At 35.5% G+C, this 19,326-nt stretch overlaps 1 protein-coding gene across 1 annotated transcript in view; it reads right to left on the reverse strand.

Moving 5' to 3' along the window:
* Positions 1–1,156: 1,156 nt before the first annotated feature.
* Positions 1,157–19,326, reverse strand: part of LOC139699014 (calpain-5-like) — a 40,925-nt gene continuing 22,755 nt past the window's right edge. Inside the window, exons 7-14 of the mRNA XM_071598011.1 lie at positions 17,417–17,602; positions 15,265–15,469; positions 13,420–13,539; positions 13,069–13,277; positions 9,653–9,783; positions 8,856–8,992; positions 6,802–6,964; positions 1,157–3,059 (exon numbers count right to left, since the gene is read on the reverse strand). Of these exons, the coding sequence (XP_071454112.1) occupies positions 2,989–3,059; positions 6,802–6,964; positions 8,856–8,992; positions 9,653–9,783; positions 13,069–13,277; positions 13,420–13,539; positions 15,265–15,469; positions 17,417–17,602 (1,222 nt within the window). The 3' untranslated portion in view covers positions 1,157–2,988. The remainder of the gene's footprint in view (positions 3,060–6,801; positions 6,965–8,855; positions 8,993–9,652; positions 9,784–13,068; positions 13,278–13,419; positions 13,540–15,264; positions 15,470–17,416; positions 17,603–19,326) is intronic.

A 19,326-nucleotide genomic window follows, 5' to 3' on the forward strand; every position in this document is an offset into this window, starting at 1 on the left:
CATTTCTTTTACTTTATCAATTTTTTCACCGACTTTCGATGTCGATGGTCTGCCACTGCGTTCATCATCTTCGATTGACTCACGACCACTTCTGAACCGCTCGTGCCACTGGTAAACGACCGTTTTTTTTAGAGAATCGTTGCCGAAACACTTTTCCAACATTTCCAACGTCCGTGCGCCACTAAATCCGTTTTTTACGCAAAATTTAATACAAGTTCGTTGTTGCAAATTTAAATCCATTTCTGCAATTGTAAAAAATCGCCAACACACACAGAGATAGATGTACTCTTGGCTACGTAACTTTTGCAAATGTCAAGTTATGACACTAAGATTTAAAGGGAATATCAACAACAGATGTACCAATTTAACAAAAAAAACAGAACTCAAATCGGAACGATGGGAGCGCCACACGGTGGTTATTCCGGGAACTTTTTGTTCAAGGTAGTATATCTTAAGCAGCATATTTAAAGCTTCATAAATATTATCTGGATTCCAAAGAAACTGCGGGAGATGCCGCAACAGTAACTTTTAACGGAGTCATCCGCTAATGTGCATTTCAATGCAATAATTTCAGAGTGTAAAAATCATTCGCCTTGACTGGGATCCCAGTCCCATAGTATCCCAGTCAAGGCGAATGATTTTTACACTCTGAAATTATTGCATTGGTATTATCTGGATGTTCTACTGATCCAATACTTCTACTTTTCTTTATAAGAAGGCATCAACTGGCCACCCTGTCAAACAATCATATCTCAGTGAATGCCAATGAAATTGTGAAGAGGAACTAAGGCTTCTACTTCAAAGGATATCTTGCCCCGTGACACAGCTCTACTTCACAATAAAAAATAAGTATAAAAGGTAGGTACCAATGTACTTAATTTAAGTAACATTATAAAGGCATATCATCCGATCAATATACAGTTTGATCCCATCTGTGATAACACAAGGTTCAGAACAATTCTAAATATCTTGAATTCCTTAACCACTCTTGTTTAATTCACAAAATGGTCTTTCAGTCTTTACTTAAGACAGAAGTTAATTTCCAATTTATCTGGGCGACAGATTTACCCAGATAAATTGGAAAATGTATACACTAAGCAGGTAACAGAATAATTAGAATTGAATTAAAATTATTCTTGGAATAATGTAACTTCAGAGGAATTTTATTTTACTCACTTTAAATAGTTAATGACAGCCTCAAAAGTCTAGACAATTTATAGAGGGAGAAATTCACATGGAAAGTATAAAATATTTCCCATCACTAGAAAGGCAGATTTGGAGACCTGTATAACACTCATATGTATTTTTGCTGCAAATACTACAAAGGCAAAAAGGCCAGGTGTGGCAACCCGATTTCCCAAGAAGGATGATAACCTAACGAAGACTGTTCAACGGTGATGACCTACAGAAAAATATGAGTTTACATGCTTGATAATACCAAGTTTCATGGCCATAAGAACATGATGAATAGAATGCATGATTGCTTTTAGCATTCTATGCAATGATGCATAGAATGCTAAAAGCATTTAATTAATAAATCAACCTTTGGAAATGTCAAGGACTTTGACCAGATTATCTTAAGTTCCATATTTTTATCCTGTTCAATTAGGTTTCAACAGGAATTGATCTGACCTGAAGATAATAATTCTTTAGTTTCTCTAATTTGGGCGAGTTTCTGATTTGGAGCCGAATTCTCTCCCCAATAGCATGAGAAATATGCAAATTTAAATGTTTCAACAAAAATAGAGGAAGCATCTGTTATTCTTTAATTATTTAACGAGAGAAAAATATCAAATTGGTCATTCATCGTTCTTTTTTAGCATCAAGATATCTCATACGAATCCCCAAAGGGTGAAGGTTAGTTTTATAAGGGCATTGGCATCCTTCTCATCTACATCTACATCACTGGTTTTACCACCTATATTTTGTTTTGTACATGAATGTTTCTGGGATATTGAAAGAAAAGAATGATTAATAGGGCAAGGGATATAAAGAAGCATATAATGAAGTGAAATGACCTAAGAGAAGGTGGCTTATAAAGTAAACCAAAAACAAAGCAGAGACTATGTACATATCGAGACTGATTTATCCTTAGATGGTAAGTTCTATTTTTCACAAAAATATTCACTAATACTTGAAGGTAGGCAACATTACATGTTTGACACGTTCATGTAGCACAGTAAAGTTACTTCAATTTTTTGCATTTCAATGCATGTAATGTAATGTAACACACTACATTTCTTTCCTGATGTTTAACCGGAAATGGGAACAAATTTTTTATAAAAAATGTATGATGTAATATATTCATGGAGAAAAAATATAGCTCTCACAGAGGAGTTGAATGCCTTTGATCAAAAATATATTAATGCAGTGTGATAAAACATTACCTTAATGGAATGGATTTTTTTCCTTCAGGACAAAAGCAAATGCCTGAGTATTGAAAGTGAAAAAAAATTATCATTTCCCAATTATGTGTAATTAAATACACAATCTTGTGTGCAGCCAGTGACCTCAGGAGGAAACCTGGCACAATCAATAGCAGAAAATATCACAAACAGTAAGTAACATCATGACATTTAATGACCAAATATACCCTAAAAACATTCCCTAACACAGGAATAGAGTAAAAATCTGCTTTATGATGAGTTAAACCATGCGGACTTTACGAGGACTAGCCTTCAGTCAGGTGACAAATTTTGAGTCTGGTTAATTCAATTTTTAAAGAAATACCTGGAAACATTGCTATCACTGGAAGGGTTGCAGATTCCATGAGTGAGAGAGCTATATAAAAATTTCACACCAAATAAATATGAAGTAAATGTAAAAAAAAACATTATGTGCTTGAAGAATTATCCCTTCAGATCAAAATACCGATCTGAAATTAAAATATTGGCTTTGCAAAATATCAATAATTTAAATATGTGCGCAGTTAAAAAAATTTGACTAGAATAATCTCAACGGCATTATAGCCTATCACTTTTTTCCTTGCTAAATGGCCATCACATCATCTTCAGTCAGGATTTCCACAATTATTTTTCCTCTAACATCAGATGTGGAATCTGCTGAAAAGAAAAAAAAAGGTTCAAGAATGAAAATAGAAATTCTGTTCTATCATTATAAGGTTTAATTAACTAATCAGTGACAATGTAGTAAATTTCTGTATAAATATTGGAAAAGTTAGACGAAATAAACAAATGTCGAGGTTAATTAATTGAAAAGAAAGAAATTTGAAGAGTAAACACACTTTGTTTTGAGAATGAGCTGAACACTAGCAAAAATTTCTCTTTCACCCAATTGTCAAACCTCACTGACACATGGGAAAATAAGTTTAAGTTTGGCTTATAGTTCATGCATATGACTCCAAAATAACTGTCCCCATAAATCATATTTAACATTAGTGTAACTAAGTAGGGCTGCCTGGAGTATCAACGATTTTGCACCTCATGGTGATATCTCATTAGAGTTTATATCTCATACAGTGTTCCTTACCACTGAAGCTATCAAAGAATGAGTAAACCTTGTTAACAGTTCACGTATGCTTAGTCAGAGAATCTTAAAATCTGTTTAAAAGTTTGGTCTAAACTGTCACTGCATAAAAATAATTACACAATACACGGTGTAACTTAGTAGATAAAGCTTTCATGGAAGCATTAATGCGATTTAAAAGAGTGAAATTACAGAAAAATCAAAATAAAATCTCATTCTCACATTAGTTTGGTTTATTAAGCTAGGGGCTCCAACCCAACTGACAAAATTAGTTTCAACTTTCTTTTAGTTGGTATTTGGAACAGTTTAAAATTATGACATAATTATAAGAATGATAATACAATTCAGATATTGCCACAGAGGTGATGGTAACCAAATTATGATTACCTACATCTTTTAAGGTCAAAATATGATGTCCCAATCATGACTATCTTCCAAATAGCTACCACATCACGCAACACCAAAGTTAAACATAACAGTTTCAGGTTTAACTTTATTGAATTCCTTCATGATGAGGGTAAAAAAAGAAACTTTGCACTTCTACACAAAGATTTAAGCTCTGGACCAGTTACAATGCTACTTTTACATGAGTAAAATGTTACCAATAACTCCAATGAAAGTCAACTAAAGAACAGAATATTTGGAGCTAGAAATCGGCATTATTTTTTTAGTGACTTTTCCTCAAGGCACCCATTCTGATCGTTTCTGGAACACAATAATTGAATCGCAGAATGCTTTCCATATCAATATCTCCTTCAATATCTCAAATTTATGTCCTGGAAACCAAGAATTCACATAAAATTTCACCAACTCACAGAGATGATTTAGCTAATTTTTATCTATTATCTTTTGCCAGGTTTCCTTCACAACTAAGCTTCCCCCATATGGCCTTTTCTTGATTAACAATGGCTTTTTTATAACCAAAATGGAAGGTGTGAAGTAATAGCCTGAATAATTATTTAGCTTTACTGTGCATACCAACGATTTAGGAGTTAACATGGCTGCCAGCAAAAATCACCAATAGAGTTCCTGGAAATTCCTGGTTTTTCCAAATTTTTCAAAGAAGAATTTCCAGATTCTAACCAGTAAGGACCTTTACAGATCCAGGAGTGTCACTTGTCTTTCTCCTCCCCCATTGCCCAAAGGAGGGATTCTCGAATCATCTTTCCAACCACATGGAACTTAAAAGCCAGATTGCATGATGATTCAAGATTAAGTTAACTACATTCTACCCATTAACGGCTGGCTTTTTATTAGTCATCTTGATTTAAAACACCTGGCCTAAGTGACAGGTACAACTGTTACACCATGTGTGCAGAGCTCACAATTTAAGTACGAATGATAGAAGAATAGTCGATGTAAGAGTAGCAGTGAGTAACAGACATGACTAAACGAGGGTGATCCCAGAAGTACCTGATACAACAAAGAGAACACAAATATTTGTATTTATTTTTCAAAATAATCTCCTTCAAGCTCTATACACTTTTTCCAGCGATATTCAATAAGTTTGATAACCTTTTTATAATAAGAACTGTCTAGCTACTCAAAACAGCCATTTACTGCATGCATCCCTTGTCACAGTTGGAAAAGCTTTGACCACCGAGCCATTTTTTCAAGTTTGCGAACAGAAAATAATCCGAGGGGGCTAAATCTGGTGAATAGGGAGCATGAGATAGCAATTCAAACTTAAATTCATGAATTTTGGCCATTACAATAATGGATTTGTGAGCTGGTGCATTGTCTTGATGAAAGAACACTGTCTTCTTAGCCAAATGTGGCTGCTTTTGTTTGATTTCTTTGCTCAAAAGTTGCAATAAGTTTGCATAATACCTTAATAATAGTTTTCCCTTTTTCAAGATAGTCAATGAAAATTATTCCATGTGCATCCCAAAAAACCAACACCATGACCTTGACTGTAGAAGAAACAGTTTTCGCCCTCTTTGGAGCCAGTTCTCCCTTTTGAATCCATTGTTTTGATTGTTCTTTTGTACCAGGTGTGAAGTAATGGACCCATACTTCATCCATGGTTATGAAACGTTGCAAATATTCTTATTTGTTGCTGTGAAACTTTGCTAAACACTCAATTGAAACAACTTCACAACACTGGTTTGCCTTGTGTATGAGCAAATGCGGCATTCACCTTGCACACACCTTTCTCATGTCCAAATTTTCAGTTAATATGCGATGTACCACACTTTTTGAAATGCCTACTATGTCTCCTAGCTCGGGCACTTTCAGTCAATGATCATCCAGTATCTTCATTGTTTCTGGAGTCATCTCCTCATTTGGTCAATCAATGCGATGCTCGTCTTGACAGCTCGTAAGACCTCATTTAAACTCTGCTACCCAATATTTTACTGTTGTCAACAAAGGCACAGACTCACCCTGATAAGAATCCAGTTCAGCTTTTATATTGGTTGGGCTGAGGCTTTTCAAATAAAAGTATTGTATCACATAACGATGACCAATTTTCTCCATTTTCACAAATTCACTGAAAACGTTCACTATTGATGGCTACCAAACAAATATTAAACAACGTGGCATCTTCAAACTTGAAACATATGCTTTATAGATTGCATACTTTCTAATACAGTGATATTTTTCAAATAAATACCACCATTGCTGGGTTCTTCTGGGACAAACCTATTACTAAGTATATGAATACAATGATATGGCATAGATATTCCGTCTACTACTGGCATACTTGCATTTTAGTGATTATATTTGCATGCTAATAATTTCAAAATTTTAATCGTGATTTATTGTTTGCAGTGGATTTTCAGAATGGAAATGGAAATCTCAGGCTAAACTTGCATGAGAACTCAGAAATGTCCTCATTATCACCCTCCACTTCCCTTTATTGCCTTTTCCCCATGGAATCCTCATAATATTTCTATCATGTACCTTTCTATTTACTACTTCTGACTGCATCAAAATCAAACATAGATATAGTATAAAAGAACTTTTTGTTCTTCATTCACTCTTGATGACTGTACAAAAATATTGGATTTATCACCATAAATAAACATTTCTTTTATTGACAAACTTCATAATCAAAATTTCGTTAAAATTAAAATCATAACTTCGTTCATTGTGAATTTTATGCATGCAGAATCCTCAGAAAACTAATGTCTAAGACATGGCTAATTAAGGGGTACATTTCATTAATGTCAGATTCTTTTTGGAGAACCGAAGAAACTGATATTTGAGAAACAATACCCTATTGCAAAGGTGGTTTTTGATTAGCCAAAGTTTCAATGAGCAATGCATATTACACCCCCAATACCATCCATCTCTGAAGTGACCTCCACTCACCACCATTGTCGCCAGGCTCACTTCCCTCTCTCTGCTCCCGTTTTGCCTTGGCCTTGGGGTCTATCAGGTTAGCCTGGATCTCAGTCCACTGGTGGTTGACAGGACCAGGAAAGCTTGCCTCACCCACAAAATTGTCTGGCAAGCATACATTGTAGTGGTACACCTACAAATATGGCATACAATTGGTTATAAAAATGGGTCTCTTGTACATGCATTTATTTTCAGGATCCTAAAGTTTTAAACGAAAAGCAACGAATTTTCTGGGCACTTAAAAGAACAGGTGCAGGCACCATTGTCACAAAAATGTGCATTCACTAATGTATTATGTAGTAAGTTTATTCTAGATTATTTCTTCCACATTTAGAGCCATTTTTTTAACAATTAAAACTAAATTTGCCATAAATACATCTTTGGAATTAATTGGATCACTAGATTATTTAAAATTTTCCAATAATTATTTTTATGATCCCTTATGCTTCCACTAAAGTGGTTTCAATATTCCATTGGATGCTTCAACCTCAAGATCTTCTATCAAATGTTGCTCATGATTTTTAATGCACTTTACATCATTTGTGATTGGCCTAAATATATGAGTGTAATTTGAAAGGTTCTCAGAATCACCAGCAGATTTCATCGCTAGCGCAATGAGTTTCTCCCATTGTGATAGGTATGAGTAAACAAATAATGTGTCAGTGCTCTGGGAAGAGATCTGTGGTGCGGACCCTCCACTGAAGTCGTTCCCGCGTTTCCCGCGATCGTGTAGTGATTTGTGAAGATGGAAAAAATTGATATTTGAGCAGTGATTAAGTGCTTCGTAAAGAAAGGTATGAAAGCAAAGAAAATTCATGTGGACTTTCAGAATGCTCTGGGAGACACAGCTCCTTCATATTCAACTGTTGCCAGGAGAACAAACAATTTTAAGGTACAGCTCACTCGCAGATAATGATCCGCGTAGTGGTTGGCCAAAATGTCCCACTACCCCGGGATTTATTGCAAAAGTGCATAAAATGGTTATGGAGGATTGCCAACTGAAAGTGCAAGAAATCGCTGAAGCTGAAGGGATGTCATATTAATGGGCATATCACATTGGATATGACAAAATTATCTACTTCATGGATACCACGACTCTTGATGCAGGATCACAAAGGTAACAGAATGGAAATTTCTAAACAATGCTCGACCCATTTTAAGAGCAACCACCAAGATTTTCTGCACTGGTTTGTGACCACAGATGAATCTTGGCTCTACTTCTATACCTGAAGAGACAAAACAGCAGTGGAAATATGTTCATTTACTACCAACAAAGAAAGCAAAGGCAATACGGTGGGCCGGAAAGTTGGCTTTCGTTTTCCGGGTTGTGAAAGGGATTCTGCTGATACAGAATTATCCTGTAGATGGCCCCACTGGATTTACCACAATTACTAGACAATACTACACTAACCTCCTGGGCAGACTACAGCGAAAGATATGTGAAAAAAGGCCATGTTTGGCAAGGAAGAAAGTCATCTGTCATCAAGACAATGCATATGTCTTTGCCATTGCAAAAATATGTGAACTAAGACACGAATTGTTGCCACACCTGCCTTATTCACCTGATTTGGCTCCATCAGATTTGCATCTATTCCCAAAGGTCAAAATTTTCCTCAGTAGATGGATATTTGGCAGGCCTGAAGGAATCTAATTTTTGAGATAGGATCAAGACATTGGAACATCGCTAGACCAAGTGCATTAGTGTACAGGGAGAATGGCATTTCTATTCATTCCATTCCGAGGACTGTTCAAATTACACTCATTAATAATAAGCTCTATGCTAAATCAAACTCACTGTTCAAAGAAAGGAAAAGAAATGACTTTAATAGGGCAAAGTTTATTGCTTCAATCACCTAAGAAAATGAAACTACATGATATAGCTGAAACTTTAACAGAGGTCCAATGAGACTTACTAAAACCAAATCTTTTCCCATAATACGAGTGCCATCTCTTGGAGGATTTTCTAAGGAATAATCGAACAACCCATGTGTGTTAATGAGGAAATCATGAGAACATGGACTCACCCGTATCACAATAGGCTTATCAATTTTATAACGATAGAAAATGAAAGATGTATCCCATGATGGATTAAATGTATTCCGCATGACTGCTGTCTTCTCCTTGTAACCTTCACATCTTACAACACAGTAAGGGTCACAATCTGCAAATAAATAAATAATCATTAAAAAAGAAGAATCAGTCTGGAATTCCTCAAACAGGATTTCTCCTTTCAGCTAATACAATTCCACAAACCAATGAAAATTGTCTGACATTACCAAATCATAGGATCTGTACAATTTTTCACCACAAAATGTTATCTTTTTATCACATTTCAATGATCTTAAAAATAGGATTAATCAATTACAACTTCAGCTGAAGAAGCATAATAATGGAAATTCTTATAACAAAAATCTTGATCGTAACAATTAAATTTAACTGCTTCAACCTTAGATGACCTTGCACTTGTACAACCATGACCTTGTAATCCCATGTGATTAGAATTACAACATAAATCATAATTATCCCAAATTAATATAATTATAAAGATAACAAAATCATTGGCAAAATTCTTAAAGTTGTGAACCCAACAAAAATATAACAAAAAATGTCCAGAAAATAAAAGAATACCTCAATAATAAAAAAAAACTTGCAACGTGAACATTAAATTATGACTGTTTACTATCAATACAACTAATAAGTTCACTGTCAAAGAACTTTTGAGGGTGTTGAAAAACAAGCGATACAGTGATAAGGACTCTACCACCAAGGTTAAACATTAAGTATATTCAACAGTCAAACAAACATGGGAAATAATACTTACTTGCACTACATTTCAACCTTTGCAGAGCTTCAGCACATTTGATTGTAATACATGTGATATAAACTGGGGATGGTACACAACATAACAGCTGATGGCAGTGAAAGTTTCGCGGGTAATCTTTCTTCAGCTCTCTGGAGAAGAAAAAATTACATTTAGGCCATTTATCAGACTAATTCTGTAAAGAAATTGAATTACTCTTTTCGTTTTTCTTTATGGCATTTAGCAGGATAGACAAAAATTAATCTATATAAAAAGAAAAATCAGAAATTGAAGTGGACAGTGACTAGAAAGAAAAAGTGAGAGTGTAGAAAAGAAAATGTATTTCATTACTGAACATTTTCCCCTTCGCATAACTGCCATAAATAGAATCAAGAGTACCGAAGGAAATATAATGAGACTACAAAAGCAAGTATGGAAAAAAATTAATAGACAGATGAATGAAAATTCAATGGCATAAACTAAACAAAAAAATGACATAAAAATACAGTAAACTCTACATTATCCATGCCAATGTATGCATGATGAAACATGGGTAATAAAAAAACATGGATAGCCGAAAGACAAGGAAAATTGGTCATGATATGAATAAGCAGAAACTCCCCTTTTTCATTCCTTGTGATTAATTTGTGGTTTTTATCAATGAAAAATTCAATTTTTTCTAATTTTCAGTGATTTCAATAAGGTTAGAATTATCATTTTACAAGACCACAGAACTATCATCAAACGAAGAGCAGAAAATATTTTTCTCAGTAAGCTAAACCAAGTGCATAGCCAGGAAAAACAAATGACTGGCAAAGGATAGCTGATATGGAGTCTAATTCATCATATGATACCGATTAAAATGCAGTGTGGATTGTTAACGACTTATTTTTTGCATAGTAAAGCTATGAATTTACTTGCCTAAAAGAAGAATATGCATTTCTCAAGTATAATGAATGCAAGGAAAACAATGGGAAAGTATGCAGGCAGATAGTACAAAAATGTTTAAGTCAAAAAAATTTTAAGGAAACCCAGATATTTGAAACTTGTATTTTTCACTAAGTATATTAAAGTTTCAGAGCATTTTTAATGATTGCAATTTTAATTTCATTAAAATTTTGAGGTACTGTGAAGAGAGAGTAGCATGGAAAATTCACAAAATGGATAATTCGTGCATGGATGATAGAGAGATTAAGTAATACACACCACCACATCATCTTCTATCCAAATACACTTTTGATCTCGAAAGCGGATTTTCAATTAAAATTGGTCTCTTTTTACCACATACGTACATGGGGGCCAAAGACTGGAGCCATGGTTTTCATATGTGTATAGAGTTTGTACCAGAAGGGCAAACCATTAAGTCTGAATATTATCTGTGTCCTCCATTGCTTGTGGGCAAGAATTCATCGAATACCAACCGGCTGGTTCCTGGTCGCTCCTCCATGACAACACCCCAGCCCACAAAATGAAGATTGTGATGGAGTTTTTGGCCAGATAAGGGATCAAAGCCCCAGAACACCCACCCGGATCACTCAAGGCATTGTTTTTCCCAAAAGTTATCCGCTTTTCACTCCATGATTCACAGGTTAGTGAACATTCCCGAGTCAAAAAACAATTTTGAAAAAGAATTAGCTACATTAAAAACAATGGATTCAATAAGCAGCTCATGATAAATTGTATTTTTAAAAACTTAATCAACTGGCAGTTGTAGACATTTATAAAACCCAACCGCAACAACAAGACTCTGCCGCCAAATGGTGTAGAATCCTATATCTGGATCACATTACTATGAGAATTTGCAAAAAACTGCCGAAAGATAAGTTTAAATTAGCCTATTACAATAAATCGAACCTCAAGAACCTACTTTCCCACACAAAAGACAATATTCCAAAAATTGAAAAAAGTGGAACGTATAAGTTAAGATGTGAGTGTGACGCAGTGTATATTGGACAAACCGGCCGAAAATTTCAAAACCGGGTGAAAGGGCACCAAGCCTGCATGAAGAACAAAAAGTCAACGTCACATTTTGCAAAAAATTTATTGGACTATATCCACGGTATTGTAATTAAATTTGAAATTTCACAAGTAGAAAAGAAAGGACTTAAACTAGACGCTTTAGAGCAGCTTGAAATTTCAAAAAGTGTATGCTCCAAAGAGAATATTATTAATGATCTTTTGTACACCTCCCACTCCCCCTCCTAAACCTACCACTTCTCGATACCTGCGCTAATGAGGGTAAGAACCCCTTTACTTCCCTCACACCCTCCCTTGACCTCAGGGATATGTAAAAGGTTTTTGTATTTATGTCCATGAACCGTTAAAACCCACCCACTGTCCTCCGCCATTAGGAGGAATGCTCCTCATAGGGTTCCTCATGTTTTCTACCCTTCCCTCCAGCTATAATTGCTCAATACCCTCCCCCACCCACCCCCCGACCCTCTCACCTCCCCGCCCCTACTGGAGTGTAATACATATAGATGTACGTCTGTAAGAGTTGTCGCCTGAAGATGACGTTGAACATTGAAACCCAGATCGTCTTGTATTAAATTTTCAGTGGAATCACAACGTAACTATTTTTTCATTTCCAATCAGAGGAAGCTATTATTTCATAAAAACAGTGATTTTTTTTAACATAATCCATGTCTTTCAATTTTCACAGTAGTAGAAGAAAGTTTTAGGGGAGGCGACTGACAGCTAAGGTCATTTGCATCATTAGGAATGGATGGGAAAGGAAGGGTGGAGAGAAACCCGGCATTGGCATTAGCCTACTCTTGTCGAAAGGCACCAAGGGATCCGCAGTTTAAGGTCCCATCCGACAGACATTGTACTCACTCAAAGTGCTCTCCACAAAGCACCTCAAGTAGGAATCGGAATACCACTGAAGAATATTTGCCGCCTACGGGATCCAAACCTGGGCCCTCTTGGTGGGAAATTGTACGTTAGCCACCACACCATCCTGATCCCCTCATAGCCACAGTCCTAACAGAACTGGGACATACTTTGTACACAGTTCCAGCCAAAATTTTGACACACTCTCCCCCATCTTGTAGGCCCCAAATAAATTCATAGTTACTTTAAAATAAACGTGTACCTAAATTACAAAAACAAATTTCCAAAACATTTATTTTTCAAATAAAAAAATCATCTTATTAACAGTTATAATATTTCATTTTGAATTTTGATACCTCAATACTTTTTAATTAAGCTAGTCACAATTATTACTATCAATAGGAAGTTCATAATAATCAAGAACCGCAACATTGCTCAATTGTACGAGTATCCTGATGTTGAAGTTTTGTTTTTTTTTATTGGTCAATCTGCAACCTAGTGAAGCTTACTGTAATCCTTAAAGAGGTTCATTAACACTTGGAATTTTGATTTTTTTTAAATGAAGTTTCCTTCTGAACCATCCCTTAATCTAAACAGGCACTCACCTTAACTTTATGTCAACGCTGGAAGAAAATATCCTGAGATAGAAATCAGCTAAATCACCAGGAATGGCTGTGGAAGGCACAAGAAGGTAACAGCCTTTAACAACATGACCACGATAATAAACTTCTCGAGTACATGTTGGCTTACATTCAATCACAATTGGGCAACATGAATGCAGAGCATGCATTCTACATTTTCTGTTTTCTTCCACCTACAAAAGGATGACACACACATCTGAATTATACCAGGAGATTCATGCATTTTTCAGGAAATTCCATCGAACATAGTGTGACAATTGCAGTGTGGTCAAGACTCAAGTTTAAAATTATTCAGATCCCTGAAGCCTTCCTTACCTGAAAAACAGTAATACCAATAGGTAAATTTACATTCGGCAACTCCTCAAGTGACTCCGATGGCCACTGAAGCAACTGGATAACAATTTCCTCTTCATTAACAGGCACTTCGAATAGGAACTATGAATATAAAAAATTATATTTCACCAAAAAGATTAGCAGGTTTGTGTCATAAATTTTTATCTTCCAATGACATTGCAAAACACCTTACGTTACATGGTGAAAAAAAAATTTCTAGCACAAAATATAACAAACTTATGCATATATGGTTCATATAAAAAGTATCGGGAAAAGTTTCAGAAAAAATATTTATTTCAGATATTGTTATAAGGCCTCAAAATTCTTCAAGTCACATCCCTTGAGTGTCGGCACACTTTTGCCAGCGGCTTTTCCATGACTTGATGGTTTCCTGGTAGGCAGATTTCTAAGGGTCCTTAAGGGTAAGTTTGCAAGCTTCTTTGATGGCAATTAGGGTCCCATGGTGGTGTCCTTAGAGGGAGGATTTCACTTTTGGGACTAGGAAGAATTATGCTGGTACCAAGTTGGAACTGCAAGGGATGATTGGGGAATCATGGTAATGCCGTTGCAGAAGGTCTTCGCAAGCAGACACTGGACTCTGCTCTTGGTTGTTCATCAAGATCTTCTGGACAAGTTTAGTGCAGATCTTTCACATTGCCAAATTTTCAGTGATAATAGTGTGCACTGTCATCCTATCACTACCAAAACGATCTGCGATCATGCGCACACTTAATTGATGGTCTCAATTCCGTCACGCACATTTGAAGAAAAAATTGTTACCGATACTTTATATATTAACCATATACGTAGTTAAATTATATGAAAATGTAAATTTTTGGTCTTTTTTCCCAAAACATGCATACAAATTTGTCCTGACCCACCAATATAAGAAAACAGCCCTTCCTTTTTGAATTCACCTTCTATTCAATATGTTTCTGCAGCAATCTTTAGAATATACGTTGTGCCATGATGGATATTGTAAAAATAATTTAACTTATGGTTCAAATTAACAACATATGTTTTAATCTAGTCCATGGGCCAGGTAAGTTTTTTTAGTAAAGTGATTTGAAGGTCTCTGGTGTCCTCACTCCCCACCTTCTATGTATTACCCTCTTTCCCTTGAACATTGGCGAGGGAGAAATCTTTTACCTTCTCCTTTCAATGGTGCTAAGCAATGTCAAAGTGAAATGTCAAACATACTTCAACTCATAATTTATCAAGCATGATAACCGATGAAATTCTTGTCTAAAAACCTAAATGATAAACTTACACATTCAATACAAAAATAAAAACAATGAAAATGCATCAATTTCAATCCTACAAATAAATTTTCCATTCTTTTAAAAGGCCAATTTTGAATTAGCCAACAGGCATTTACAACTAAAATTCACAAAAATACAGCATTGAAATATCGGTAGTAGTAGTAGTTTTTAGGGGAGGCGACCGACTGCTGAGGTCATTTGCGCCATAGTGGATGGACAGGAGGGGAAGAAGGGTGGAGAGAAACCCGGCGTCGGCATTAGCCTACTCTTTACGAAAGGCGCCAAGGGGTCCGCAGTTTTAAGTCCCATCCGACGGACGGCATACTCACTCAAAGTGCCCTCCACAAAGCACCTCAAGTAGGGATCAAGATACCTCTGAAAAAAATATTCAACACCGCCAGGATTTGAACCCGTGCCCTCTGGGTGGGAAGCCAGTACGTTAGCCCCTGCACCATCTCGATCCCCCATTGAAATATGAAATAACTCAATGTAATGGGTAAAATTTATCTACTACTCTGGGAATTTGCATTTAACAGACTTAACACCTTATTATCATTTCACAAACCTGTGGATTCCTTAAAAATGTTTCGGGATATTCCTCAGCAGTTCCCCCTCCTGATCGATCTGCTGAAGTCCCCTTAGCTCCTCGACTCCAACTTCCCAAGGCCACCTTTTCCTTCCACGTTTTCCCAAGAGCAAAGACATTGGTGTTGAACAGTCGGCACACTGTAAATGTGCATGTGTGGGTGCAGAGGTCATCCCATGGGATCCTAAAACACATCCAAGACATCATGCAATAAAACTGTAAAGTAGGTTATAGTGGCAAAAATGTTCTCCACTGTTAAAATTGATTGTTCGCAAAATAATTTGGAAATCAACAGAAATGGTAGTCAGAGCAGTTGCAAATCTTTGAAACACATCAAAATTTTTAAATGTACATACCATGTCAGAGAAATGAAGAATTTTTAAAATATATGTAGCAATTTAACCTGATTGTTCAATTATTTAAGAGGGGATAGCATAGTACTATGATAGTACACCAAAAATGATGATAAAGATATCCTGGGAGCTCAATGACAATCTATTGCTCCACAATCATGATCAGCATTCACTTAAGTAGGACAACACGAATCTTTTACAAAATGCAAAGTAAAAATTCTTCCTGGTGTCTGAATCATATATTGTACGCTAAAACTATAATCAGTCCTCACTCAAATGAATAAGAACAAAGGGTAATTGTGAGGACATTTCAAGATTTCAAAAGTTCAAGATTCAAATATTAATTGATGTAAAACATATAAGAATAAGTATAAAATTACAACGAAATCAGCATATTTGAAGGCATATAAGATGTACTTTTTTTCCAAAATCATGGTAAAACAAATCACTTGTGAATTACATGCTATGGTTCAAACTCCATAGTTTTACGTTCAATGCAAATTCAATACTGAATGCCATTTTTACCCCATCAGTATGATGATCAGTACTACTTATTTTGACTTCATTATACTTGATATATGAGATAGTACTTGTTATTCAATTGAAGAATGCTTGGTTAGGATTGGGTTCATCATTATTATATGATGTGAATATCATGTTCCTAGCTTCTGCAATGTTGAAAGAGGTATTTGAGTGAGACATCAAATGAACTGGATCATACTTTATTGCAGATGATCATAAGAAAACAGTGCGTCCTCTTCTTACTGAGCGGAATTATTTCCTTTCAAAAAATTACCCAAATTAATATGACAACAGGAGGAAAGACCTACATCATTTAATTTTAACTAAGAGTGTTAATCTACATTAAGGAGTATGGGAACAGGTTTTTGAAAGCTACATCAAAGACTGTGTCATCTATTTGGCTTTTCTGAAGCGTGAGAACTAAAAGGAAGTTTAACTTAAGTTGGCGGGGTGTTATATTTTGGTGCAAACAGTAGAAACCATTTTTCTTTTGAGTATCCTACTGGAATAAGGTTGCAACTTTTTATTATTATTCAGAAATATACCGGATAAAGTAGGTTTTGGATGGACACAACTACCACATAAATATTTTGCGACTCCTGAGAAAACACAATCCAGCAACCTACTCAGGTCCCTCTTCATCTATGAGTACTTCCTTCCTCCTTCATCCCCTCCAACATCCTTATCCTGTTCCTACCATTTCCTCGTTTGCCTAACATTCTCCCCTCTGTTACAATCTTCAACATCCCACTGCCGATCAATACACCCTTCATCCATTTTCCCTGCCTCCTATGGATTTCTCCCAACCAACCCCTCTCCTTACCCACCATGCCTAATACTTCCTCATTTGTTTTCTTACATCCCTACTACTTTGACCATGTTGGTCCAAAACACTTCCGAGATAGTAAACTGTTCTACTCGCTCTATTTTTTGCCCTCCTATTTTAATGTTTAGCTTAGCCTTTTTCTTTCTGGAAAATCACATAACCATTGTTTTATTAATATTGATTCTCATTCCAAACTGGAGTGAGAATAGCACTGAATTTCCAATTCACTCAGCAATGCTTGCAACCCTTCAGCTGACTGACAAATTAGGGCTTGGTTATCAGCAAACCTAACTGATTTTATGAATTCCCCTGAGACTTTTATTCCTACCTCCAGTTCTTCCCATGCATCTTTAATTAATCATTTCTTCCACATATAAGTTAGACAACACCGGTGATAATTATAAATAAAAGGACAATACTATAAATATACCAAAATTCATTTGAAGTGCGGCAGTATAGTCCCAGTCTTGTCAGCTGTTTATCAGTCAATCTGGACCATTCGGGTGATTTTGAGAAGAGATGTCTCAGTTTGGATGGTGGGTATACATACACACCACTGTCTGACTGCACATCTTCATCCTCTTCCCTTTCACCTTCTTCTGCTGCATTCCCCATTCTAAATTGAATGACAACTTTATTAATTTAAAGCAGGTTTAAACTTCCCCTTCTCACCAAAATGTCTTGCAAAAAAATTCATCAATTTCAATATTTTGGAGAAGTACCATAGGAAATGTATCAAGTTATATTTCAAAACCACTCACTCTTCTGCTTTATTTTCTCTAATACAGTACAGCTCAGGTGATTTATCAGAAATCAGTTTTTATTTTAAACCAGCAATTCTAAAAGCTAGTCAGCATGAATTTATCAAACATGTAACATTATGTGATGATTCAGTGAATTTACAAAATCTGCGACAGTTCATAAAATACCCAAAAATATTTACAGTATTTAATAGTTTCTTTTAGAATATATTTTTGTGAAATCTCAAGTTTTAAAAAATGTTTGTGTCCATTTAAAATTTTTACTAACATGTATTTGAATGAATTTTTGACATGGGTTTATTGTTTTCATATACATTCTTTTACTAGCAACACATATGAAAAAACACATCAGACTTGCACTCCAGTTTTCTATTTTTTGATTCTAATAAAGCTTTTGACAGAGTGAATCATCAGCGACTCTTGTGCAAACTGAAATGTTATGGTAGAAGAGGCACATCCTACAAATGGATTGAATCATATCGAAGTGGGCATCAGCATGTCGAGCTCTCTAGAAATGGCTCAAACTTTGTTTCTCCTGGTAGAGAACTAACACTGGGTGTTCCCCAGGGTTCTGTGCTTGGTCCTATTTTATTTTTAATTTATATTAATAATCTACCAGATAAGGGAATAGATCCATTACTGTATGCTAATAATACAAATATTATTATGTCAGCCCCCTCAGTAGACAGTTTGACAGAAAGAGCAGCTGAAATAGCATGATTTATTTCACTAATAAAAACAGTTTCTGCTGCAATCTCAGTATTTGCAGCAGGTGCATGCATTCCTCAAATTCCAAATCCTGGGAATCATCCTGCATAGAAACATGTCTTGGGAGGAAGACATTTTTAAATTACATACAAAGTTAAGCTCCCTATGCTTCCTTATAAGAAATATTAGATATTCTGTCAATTTAGAGGTCCTTCTATCCATTTTTAATAGTGATGTCATCTTGCATGCAAAGGGTAATATTTCTCAGTACAGGTCCAACCACAATTATCATAGTTACTATACAAGGACCTGCAATGACCTACACCAGCCATTTGTCAGAACACACAGTACTGCTCTTAGGCCCAAAGCAATGGGCTTAAGATTATTCAATAAACTTTCCCAAGAAATCAAATATGAAACAAAAGTATCTGTTTTAAAGAAAAAGCTGCTCAACCTATTAAAAAATAATATTCTATGTTCTGTAAATGAATTTCTGGAATTGTCACTACATATTAATTCGGAATTAACCAAATAATATGTAAATGTAGAAGTATATTGGTATGTATGCATATGTATGTATATATATATTGTATATTTCCTAAAATTGGCAAGTTTCTATCTGATGTGTCCAATAATTGTGAACATGTGAATACGCACCAAATCTCTAGTCAAATAAATCCATTATAATTATTCACTGAATCACCAGAGTTAACCCAAAACCCATTCAGTAGAGGAATGAACATACCCGTGGTATTATACACATGCCCATAGGTTTATAATTCAAGCATGTAGCCCTCCACACTAACCAATACAGTACATAATAAATATATAGGGTATCAAAACAGCAGTTTCTGCATGCTTTGTGTCAAAA

Source organism: Hetaerina americana, unplaced genomic scaffold, assembly GCF_022747635.1.
Source record: "Hetaerina americana unplaced genomic scaffold, ioHetAmer1.1.p SCAF_9, whole genome shotgun sequence".
In the NCBI taxonomy this organism is placed as follows: domain Eukaryota; kingdom Metazoa; phylum Arthropoda; class Insecta; order Odonata; family Calopterygidae; genus Hetaerina; species Hetaerina americana.